Source organism: Sinocyclocheilus anshuiensis, unplaced genomic scaffold (genome assembly GCF_001515605.1).
Source record: "Sinocyclocheilus anshuiensis isolate Anshui unplaced genomic scaffold, SAMN03320099.WGS_v1.1 scaffold679, whole genome shotgun sequence".
Classification (NCBI taxonomy): Eukaryota; Metazoa; Chordata; class Actinopteri; order Cypriniformes; family Cyprinidae; genus Sinocyclocheilus; species Sinocyclocheilus anshuiensis.
Window position 1 is genome coordinate 520682 of NW_015552592.1, and position 11613 is coordinate 532294.

At 36.0% G+C, this 11613-nt stretch overlaps 2 protein-coding genes across 3 annotated transcripts in view; both read left to right on the forward strand.

The window, feature by feature from the left end:
• sema3ab (sema domain, immunoglobulin domain (Ig), short basic domain, secreted, (semaphorin) 3Ab) overlaps positions 1-4915 on the forward strand; it is a 36810-nt gene extending 31895 nt beyond the window's left edge. For both annotated transcript variants that reach the window (XM_016456466.1, XM_016456467.1), the window contains 2 exons: positions 1058-1203; positions 2201-4915. In XM_016456466.1, the coding sequence (XP_016311952.1) occupies positions 1058-1203; positions 2201-2671 (617 nt within the window). In that variant the 3' untranslated portion in view covers positions 2672-4915. The remainder of the gene's footprint in view (positions 1-1057; positions 1204-2200) is intronic.
• Positions 4916-5655: 740 nt separating this feature from the next.
• The window catches only part of sema3e (sema domain, immunoglobulin domain (Ig), short basic domain, secreted, (semaphorin) 3E), a 95121-nt gene continuing 89163 nt past the window's right edge, over positions 5656-11613 (forward strand). Inside the window, exon 1 of the mRNA XM_016456472.1 lies at positions 5656-5687. Within this exon, the coding sequence (XP_016311958.1) occupies positions 5668-5687 (20 nt within the window). The 5' untranslated portion in view covers positions 5656-5667. The remainder of the gene's footprint in view (positions 5688-11613) is intronic.

Sequence of the window (11613 nt, forward strand, 5' to 3'; positions counted from 1 at the left end):
AGAATGATTTCTGAAGGATCATGTGACACTGAAGACTGGAGTAATAATGCTGAAAATTCACAATTCACAAATCACAATCCAACTTGCAGATCTTACTACTTGACATTATATTATGTGTGATAACATGCTAGCAAGAAAGCAGTCAGGGTCTCATTCATCATAAAATAAAATTCAGGATGTGTGGAGAAACTTACATTTTGAAGCCAAAGAGATAATTGCAACTGTTCATAATGGTTTTGAATGAAAGCTCTGCATACATGCTATACATGCCAGGTTAGTGTTTAATTAAAGCTTCTGAAATGAAACACAGCCTAAAAAGGTCATTCTGCTATGTTAATGACATATTTAACTGCTGAGAAACGGTTTCACAGATGTTGCAAAAATACAGGCTCCAGAACATGCACTTCCACACGTCAATGTAGATATACTGTACACTACCATTCAAAAGTTTCTATAAGAATGCTTTTGAATGAAGTCTCTCATGCTCCTGCATTTATTTGATCATAAAAACAGTAATGTGAAATATTATTACAATCTTAAATATTTTAACGTTTAATTTATTCCTGTGATGCAAAGCTGAATTTTCAGCATCATAACTCCAGTCTTCAGTGTCACATGATCCTTCAGAAATCATTCTTATATGCTGATTTGGTGCATTTCTTATTATTATCAATGTGTGATCACATTCATGGAGACCACACACAGATTTCCTGTGTCGGAAACACCTCATTACAGTGGCACCGCTAACCCACAGCACTCCGCTCATAGTTCAGACTTAAATGGATGGCAGAGGAAAATGAGAGACTGAAGAATAGATGCCGCTTAACACAACAAGTGATTTCTTTTTTTGGTTTCTCTTGGCCTTGGATCCCTATAGACCTGAAACATGTTGAGAGACACACAGCTGTGTGATATAGACATGCTGGGTGTGACTTCACTAGTGTGATAGCATATGGTCTGAACTATCAGTTTGTATTCTCACTGCTGGATACCCTGTCTGTCTCAGAATCAAGATTTCTCACTTCTTTCTGTGTTGTTTCCCTGTCTATTTGAGCAGATGAGGCAGACGGAGAGAGCGGTTTGCTGGATAAGACGGTGTACGGGGTTGAAAACAGCAGCTCTTTTCTGGAGTGCAGTCCTAAATCCCAGCGTGCCCTTATTTACTGGCAATTTCAGAGACATGGAGAGGTCCGCAAACAAGAGGTATGTTCTGTTATGTATACAGTGGAGGCCAAAAGACCAGTTATCAGCATAACAATTTAAGTAAAAAGCTGAATTGAAAAATTAACATTATTTTAGAGTTCTTAGGATTTGGTTTGTCCCTCTTTTACTCAAATGACAGCAGCGCTTGAGCCGCATGGACATCGAGCTGTTCATGATCATGATCCCCAGCATGATTTAAAAATGATCCATCAAGGAAAGAGCATCATGTGCTTTAATGGAAGCAAAAACATCTGACCTTGTATTGGAGTTCACATGATCAGTGTTACATATGTGGTTATTTAAATAACCTAGAAATAGAATCTAAATAGAATTTCTCATTCATTTTATTTATTTATTTACGTAATTACCTTAAATTATTTTTTTTAATTCCTTTCACAAAAAAAGAACAAATAAATGTATGACCAATGGCTGTTTGAACAGAAAAAGCACATTGAATCTGACTTTTTCAATGTCCAGTTGATAAATAAATCAAATACAAATTTGATTTTTGCCATTAGATCAGTTAAATATCAGGTCAGAATTCATGCAAGCTTTCCATCAATCTTACTCAAAATTCCTCAGAATTGTGTGATTGATTTACCCTGATATACTGCACTGTATGTATTCATAATTGTATTGTACATATTCATAATTTTATAAAAAGGAGCAGACAGAATGGTGCAAAATAATTTGTTTAAATATACATGGATATTTTAAAAAAAGTCAAAATATTAATGCTAATACATAAATACTGTAACAACTGTTTTTCAGTTGTATTCCATGCTGTAACACAATTTGATATTGGATTAAATTATGTCGATCAACATGCTGTCACGAATGTTGATTTTTATAATTTGGTGTCAGGTATGGATCACATTACAAAAGTCACGAAAATATATATAAATATATTTGACAAGAATCAGGCACTGTTGTTGTCAATGATGTTTACAGTACTCAAAACATGTGATCTGATCACATGTCTACGTGTTTTGTTTAGATAAAGTCAGGTGAGCGGCTGTTGGGCACAGAACAGGGTCTGTTGATCCGAACCCTCCATCAGAAGGACTCGGGTGTGTATTACTGCCATGCTGTCGAACACGGCTTCATCCAGACCCTCCTCCGCCTCACACTCAACGTCATTCCCACCGAACACCTGGATGACCTCCTGCACCGAGACACGCCCGACAGCAACGACCCGGCCAATGGCAAGATGTGGTACCGTGACTTCCTGTCCCTCATCAACCCGCCGAGCCCGAACAGCGTCGACCAGCTCTGCGAGCAGGTTTGGAAAAGAGAACGGAAACAGCGTAGGCAGAAAGCCAATCTGCTGCACACCAGCCAATCACACGCCAGCCAGCTCATCCACTCCAGCCAATCACACACCAGTAAGTGGAAGCTGCTACAAGAAAACAAGAAAGGTCGCAATCGCAGGACCCACGAGATGCAGCGGGTGCCCCGCAGCGTGTGACATGGACCCTAAATAAAAAAGGATGAGGAAATCAAACAGACTTCTGCTGAGACTGGAGACAGGAAGAGCGGAATTCCACTTCCTATAGTATGTGTGTGAGAGATTTACTTATGAACCAGAGCACATCTTCATTCACACGTATTGAGACTCGAACTCTGAGAGGACGTAACGGGACACAAGATGCTAACAGATACTGAAATACCTGTAAATATGACATAAATACAAATATATACTGTGAGACAGGTTTCAGTCTGTATAAAAACCTTGTTTCATTTTATGAGGGACAAAACATGGATGCTGAAAGACCACTGTTTAACCTCCATTTAGCTGAAGCACAATCCCAGTGCATTCTGGGTAATGAACTTGTCAGTGATATTATGTGTATAGAGTGTGTTGACCTTAACATATACTGTATATCTTTGTATCGGAACGGTAGGCCCTTCTGTTTATGTACGTATTCATTAATTAGAATTGTTCTTTAGGATTTATTCTTCTTTTTCTTTCCCCCTCTTTCTATCTTCCTCCTTGTGTTTTCTATTTTCATCTGCTGTAAAAGCAATGCCTCAGCAAATCCATTAATGGAACTGTGTTGTTCCTCTGAATAAGCTCTTTCTGACAAGAAAAACAACTAAAAATATTTTCTGCTATTTTTTTTTTAGATTAATATTTAATTTTGTACTGTGCCAGAGTATATCTAAAATATTGCATAATAGATTTATTTTATTATTAGTTGTCTTCATTGTAAACCACTGCACCGTGAGGGTAAACAAGCCCTCTTCACTAACTTTTTCTCCTCAGTTAAGTTATTTGTTGATATGATTTTGGTCTATGTTCACATTCACATTTATATAAAAGCATTGTGGTCAAGTATATGAAATACGGTGGCATTTGTTAAGGGGTATTGCCGTATGTTCCTTTTTGTCATGTTTGTCACGCATACTTGGGGAAATACTGTCTTTCACTACATGTACAAAAACAGAATTTATGAAAAACCAATCCACACTACCACTATAGAGAGTATATGACTGTTTTTCAGCTGAAGAATAATTCTGTTTATGGCAATATTAACTGCTAAAAAGGAGTTTAGATTTTCATTTTTGCTTTTTACAAGGCCCTCCTTTTTTATGTGACATTCAAGGCCATATTTGAAGTCAACATGGAAATATAGTATGTCTGGAACACTTTATGCTACTATAGTGAAACAGCATTAATTATAATTTTATACATTTTAATCCACAAAGAAGATGTAAGAAAATAAAACGATTAATTTCTATCAATCTCATCAAATAAAATAATAACCATAATAAAATGTTTATTATAACGTCACAAAAGTTTTAACCAATGGGTGGCGCCATTGTTACACTCCTCATATATTCGTAGCTCAGAGATGTTTTAGAGATTTTTACATTTCATTACATTTTTAAGAGGGATTACGAAAACAGACTATTTTTTTTCCTTGGAATAACTTATGGACTTAATCATGAACCATGCAATAAGACCAAAAACTTGTACTGAGAGAGTAAATGGGGTTGGTTTTGATTTTTTGTTGACTTTAAATATGAGAGGGCAAAGGAGGACAAACTGTTATATAATATCCCGAGCCTGTCCCTTGGCTGAGGAAGGGACAGCTGTGTGACTGGAACTGCTGGGATCAGAGACAGAACACAGCTGGGACCGGACTCACAGACTCCTTGAGAAGTCCTACTTTCACCGAATTAGTTTTATCAAGTCATTTTTGACCCTTCTTGTTGAGGTCACACACACGCTCACACTTACAGCACACATATATCTGAATGTAGCTGTGAACATATAGACTATTTATGGAAAAAAAATGGTCCAAAATATATGCCACTGTGTACAAACTGCATGTGAATTTACAGCACCACTCATTTCTATACTCGTTTACAGTAGCTGCTCTTGTTAATGAGTGATTTGTCTGGCGTTGGATTCCAGGTGGTGCTTAAAATTCTAATAATGACAGATGGTGTTATCGACGGGCATAATTTCTGCCTGATGAATTGTCTCCCTTTGTAGCTAAATGTATAACCAACAGGAAACTGCTGTAAATTAAATGATTTCAGATGCAAAACTCAACAGTATGAACTCGGTTGGCTGGCTCTGTTTGAATGAACATCGGGCAGAAAAGGTCACCTGCCTTGCTTAGACCTTTCACAGGGACTCTTCTGAACTGGAAATGAGGGACAAAGACATGAAAATGCTGCTGTAAAATATTCATTTCTGGCATGCATTCTGCTGTTCAAATAAATGTCTCTTCTAAAGAACCTGTTTCTGAGGGCTGGACCACTGGGTGCATTCTTGTTTCTGATTGCCTTGGCAGTGCCGTTGTGTTCTAGGTCCTCTGGCCGCTGCACCTGGGGCCCTGGGCCCATGCAGGGAAAAATTCTCCCTGTCTTGTGTTATTAGTCTTTCCTCTCATGCTGGAGTTCAGTGGGTTCTCAACCATGAAACTCATGATACTGCTGAGAGAAGCAAAAGCTTAATGTTCAGGGGGAAATTACTGACACAATAATCCATGCAGAACAATACAATGTCATTTAATGATACATGATGAAGTTGAGCAACAATTCTATCTATCTATCTATCTATCTATCTATCTATCTATCTATCGATAAATAAGATTTTTATATTACAATTATAATATTAAATAAATACATTAAAAATGCAAAATTAGGGATGGATTAAATTAGCCTTCCTCCTTATTAACCAATCATCATCAACTGTAACTTTTCTAACCAGTCAACTTTCATTATCTGTTTAGTGTCATCGTGTCTGTTTATGGTGAACGCCACAGGTGCAAGTGTGGCTGCAATATCCAAAATATTCGACAATAAAAAGTGAAATACTGAATAACTGTGGCTTTATCATAGTGAAGGACTGGAAAATTGACTTTCTACACACAGATACGTCGATGTTAGATGGAATGGGGCTCTCCATTCGTTTATGAATGTTTGTGTGGGTTACATTCTGTAGCCTAGATGGGACTGCTACGTTTACTGTAAGTTGTTTCCTTCATTTATAATCGTGACAGCGTTGGGTCTTTTGATCGGAAAACAATATAACGCGTCATTATCAAAATTATTTTATTACGCCAGGGGTGTATTAGGCTATCTGTGTATTGGGCCGTATTTATCAGCAAAAGGTAATTAAAGCAGTGTGCGAATTATTCAATGAATTGTTACATGTTTGCAGGTTATTTTCTTTCATGTATGGGAAGTTGATGTCACGTCTCCTCCATTACCACAACACATCACTTTGCTATGAATTCCTAAGATCTGCTTTGACATCGGTTCCATTTGAGATCGAGTGTGAATACAGTAAACTGGATTTTTGTAAGCACAACCTTATTCGCCTGCCTGAAATTCTCACTGGAAAAAAATATGCTTAATTTTACACCACTTTGCTGCAAAAGTTAGCCTTCAGTTGAACAAACTGAAATGGCATTTTCTTGTGAATTTTGAAAAACTTACAAAAATATTTACAACTTTGAAAAATGTTTTTAAATATATTTCTTTGACACACAACAGACTTTGCAGAGTTTCCTTCCATAGCAAAAAATGTAATATGTACCTTGAAGTCCAAAACCTATGCTTGAACACAGGCACTTCTATGGCATTTCGATTGTAAACATCATGAAATATGTCTGAGCGCAATTAATAATGCCAAGGAATATAGCAGCTATTAGCATAAACCTTCTACTGTGGTCAGTTTTCTCTTTCAGATCAACTAAATTTGGGGATATCACAGAGTCCTTTGTTATTAAGCTACCGCCTATAAACCAGATCAGAACACCCTGGCAACCTCACAGCAACACCCTATAGCTCAGTATCAGGTTTTGGACATTTTCCTCAGTAAACAATAAAGATCTAGTTTTTGGTTATTGTAAACAAAACAAAAGACATGTCTGCCATCTGGTGGTAGAGTTTGGTACTGCATTTACCGGTTTAAAAATCCAGAGCTTGCCATAGAGTGATTTACCACTAGGCCATCGCAGCTAAATGACTCTATAAACGCATTTATAGCATTCTGTAAATCCAGCTATACCCAGCTCAGCTGTTAGAAATGCAAGGAACAGATTAATGTTTGTAGGTGAGGGTAAAAATGAACTAATAATGATTGTTTCCCTTGTTTTCCCTTATGGACTTTTGAACTCACTCACGCTTAAAGGTGACGGCTGGTCATGTATAGTGTCTAGAGGTCAGAGGTCATTCTGATTACCCTACAGACTGCTCTGTGGACACAGATGTGTGTCGTAAATGTCCATATCTATGAACGAGTGCATTAGTGGTTGTGTGATGAATGAACTGGGCAGGATTCCATGGTGCCGACCATTGACACTGAGAATATATGCCCAGAGCACAGTTATTTGAAGTTTTCACCTTTGGGAGTGCTTCAAACCAAATGAGCCTGTGTGTTCCATGATGTGTTGAGGCATATGTTCTACATGCACTGCAGAATGTGTGTGTGACACTTAATCCAGAAGGCCTTGCAGAGCTTTGGACAGATGTGTGTGTAATACTATAGAATATATAACAGAAGGTGTCATTTGTGGTCTACACTACCACTATAAGCAAAACAAACTATTAAAACACTATTTGTCTAACTTTATTAAGCTCAGAAAAACAGGATGCCAAAATGTTTACCAGCTGAATGCCCTCTGTGCCATCACCTTGTAAAAGATGTTTGCCTGAAGAACGTGTCTTAGTGTCTGGATTGTTTACACTGCTTTATCAAAGAGCGTGAAAGCCTGTATATAAGATTATTATGGCTCAGAGACAGCAGCACGCTTTAATGGAAGATTCCTTCAATGCCTTTCTAACACATTCTGGCTATAGGCCTATATGTATAAGTGTATATGTTTAGTTATTGATATATTTTAATTTTTTTCCCCATTTATTCCCTTTATCTTTATACATAGATGCTGTTTGCACTGCCTTATATGCTATGCCATGATGTAGCTGTTATCATAGACATTTTGGCCATTTATTTATCAATGCTGGATGCAATCTTGCATTGCTTCATGACTTTATGCTGCCCTCTGGAGGGATTCTTGGAAGTATAGTTACATGTTCAAATGTAGTCAAACTGTAGTTTGTGTTTTTCTGTGCCACCAAGATGCATTAGCTTGCTGTATTTAGGGTAATATATAGGCTAGTGTTATTATATAATTAATGAATGTAAATACAATAAAATTTGTGCCATAACATGCAACATGTTAAATGTAATCTTTAGCAAATCTAAAAATGAAGTTTTCATACAGTACAGTGTGATATTGTGATGTCTGAGTTCATGTGTAGCATTTAAAATCACTGATTTTAGTTTTTAGTTGTCTTTTTAAATTGGTTAAGATAAAATAGTATGTAATTGCTTCAATTAAAAAGAGGGCTTGTTACATTTTAGAAGACGTTGTGGTTTTGTGTTGGATTAGAAGAGAAGACATCCTGTGTGGGTTTTGTGTTTCGGTGTTTATTTGTCTCTAAGCTCTAAATTAAGTCTAAAACACACACACACCCCTATATATTTAGTGATTTATTCCCTCAGATTTAGATCACAGGTCAGAGCTCAAGCCCTCCTGCTCTGGTCTTCTTATCACACATGTGGAGATGTTCAGTGAGGCAGATAGACAGCCAGCAGAGGGGAACCAGGACCACGGTGAAACACCAGACACCGTTTGAGTGTGTGTCTGTTCAACGCCAATGTGAACAAGACTGATTGCTTCAGTGTCATGGGTGACATGAGCTAGACACCTGCAAAAACTAAAAAATACCACATTCTTGCTTAAATACTAAGCGTTACTGTCCTTCTACCCCCCTTTTATTCAGCAAGGATGCATTAAGTTGATCAAAAGTGACAGTAAAGACATTGTTACAGAAGATTGCAATGGAATTGTCTATTCATCATAGAATCCTAAAATAATGTATGTTGATTTCTGTAACTGACAGTAATAAGAAATATTTCTTGAGCAGCCAATCAGCATATTAGAATGATTTCTGAAGGATCATGTGACACTGAAGACTGGAATAATGATGTTAAAAAATTCAGCTTTGCGTCACAGGAATTAATTCCATTTTAAAATATATTCAAATAGAAAACAATAATATTTCACTGTTTTTGCAGTGTTTTCGATCAAATAAAATCAGACTTGGTGAGCATGAGACATTTAAAAACATAAATTCTACTGTTGAATGGTAGTGTATTTACACTTCAATCGCTTTCTTTAAATTGACTGAAAATGACGAAGCATTACAAACCTCAGTCAAACAAATCCCACAATCCTCTCTGATGACTAGTGGTTCAAGTAACATTGCTCTCAGGGCTGTTGCAAGCATTGTAAGTGTAATGAAATGTTATTCCAGCATAATGCCTCATTTATTCATTTCACTCAGATGATTCTATTTGCCCGTGTTTAAACTGGCACATACCTATAGAGACGGCGAAACACACCCAGGAGAGACTCTACAGCTACTTGTTTTGAATTTGTATTGGCTTATCTCCTGGTTGGCGCTGTGTATGGGCATTATTCTGTCACGGTTTCTGGGTTTGGCAGGCTGAGGACGAGCAGCAAACCCTCAGCGCAGCATCAAATACTATAGTTACATATTGCAATAGTAATGTCTGTATTTATTTATTTTATCATTTATATATTATTATTATTATTATTAAATGCTCTTTACAGTGCTATAGTTTTATTGCAATAGTAATATATGTCGGTATTGATTTACAGTGGGTACGGAAAGTATTCAGACCCCCTTAAATTTTTCACTCTTTGTTATATTGCATCCTGGTTGGCGCTGTGTATGGGCATTATTCTGTCACGGTTTCTGGGTTTGGCAGGCTGAGGACGAGCAGCAAACCCTCAGCGCAGCATCAAAGCGGCCTTGTGTGTTTGTACAGCATCCATTACACTCACCTTCAATAATTCAGTCCACAAAACACTATACATGCAGTCCACAGTTTCTCCTGCTGTGGTTGTTGGCTCTGTGTTCTGTGTGACAAATTCATGACCATAATTCTCAAAATAAAATGGTGCTAGCATGATGGAGGAGGCTTTAGGCTCTCGAGAGAGGGGGAAGATAAAGTTTTCTTTGGCATTAGGACTTATTAAGTGTTTGTTTATTCAGTGAGTCAGTTGACAGCGCGTCTCTCTGCAGAACGCCTGCAGTGTGTTTGTTTAGCAGTGCATCGCCATCACCATGTCACATCAGGTTTTGTTAACTTTCACATTTCACCACCACCCATTGCATAGTTTTTTTCCTCAATTTTAAAGTATCACTCTTAAGGAATAGTTCACTAAAAGTGAAAATTCATTGTTTACTCAACCTCTTGTTGCTACCAAAAAATAAATAAATAAAATAAACCACTCCTTATAATGATCCATTACTATAATAATCGGTATGACCTGTTCAGATTAAAAAGTTAAATAATTATTACGTTTTTTTTTTTCAATTTAATTTAATTATTTTTTACATTTCAGATTACCTTTTACCATCATCTGACATTCACTAAAAACACCAATTTTATAACACTGTTAAATCTAAGCTTTAGCAAATCTTTAAATAAATATATTTTTTTTTTTCGTGCTGTACAATATAATGTTGTGATTCCTAAATTCACTTGTAGCATTTAAAACAACTGATTTTAGTTTTAGTGTTTAAATTATTTACAAAAACTAGTACAGAAATTTATTATGGGCAATTTATTGGGTTTGGGCCATAACATGAAAATATTTTTCAGATTATTTTTATTGTTTTTATTTATTACATTATTATTATTATTATTATTAAATTCTCTTTTTACAGCACTAAAGTTCTATTGCAATAGTAATATATGTCTGTACTGATTTATTTGTATTATTATTATTATTATTATTAAATACTCTTTTTGTAGTACTAAAATAGTCATATGTTTTTATAGCTTTTTTTTATCTATAACTATTAGTATTATTATTATTAAATGCTCTTTATTTTATGATATATGATATGATATATAACACTTTATTGTCAGACGAGTCTGAAATTTTTCTTGCATGACAGTATCTGTGGATACAGATCAACATCCTTTAAACAACAACATACACTTCATCCACACACAAACAAAACATAATATACATTACACTCCCTTAAACATTACATTATGCCTTACCCTCCTACTACACTCCTACAACTACCCATGTTCACATTACTCTTGATTTTTGATTAAGTGTCTTATTCAACTCCAGGATCGCCTGATGCACAAAAGAGTGTTTCAGCCTAACTTTGTTGAATCTTGGGACTCTGTACCTCCTGTTTGATGGTAATAATTCAAACTCATTATGCAAAACATGATTAGGATCAGAATCTATCTTGTTAGCCAGTCCTAACAAATTATTATAATAAGCTGAATCATAGAGCTTCTCAAGGGGCTGACCTACAATCCTTGAGCAAATTTTTAATTGATTGAACAGCTTTGTTTTTAGCATAACAGACAAACTCCTATACCAAATGGAGTTGCAGTATTGCAGTACACTCATTATCACAGACATAAAGAACAACAGAAGAATCTGCTTTCTTACTCCGAATGACCTAAGACGACGAAGAAAGTAGATTCTCTGCTTTGTTCTTTTACAGAGAGCGTCAATATGATCTTTCCATGATAACATATCGTCAATCATCACTCCTAAATACTTGTATGTTTTAACCTGTCTGATTTTTCCATTATGAATAAAAACAGGCGTTATATAATTATCAGATGTAATCTATTACATACCTTTCTATCAAAATTATCTAACATTATCAAGATGAATTTGTTCTGACACAGTTTAACTCTGAGTTCTTGTCATATTTTATTACCATTTTCTAAACTATAGCGAATAAACTGTGATAATGTGAGAAATGTTGAAGGTGTCTGAATAAATTTTGGTTTGACTGTATCTATTTGATAAATGA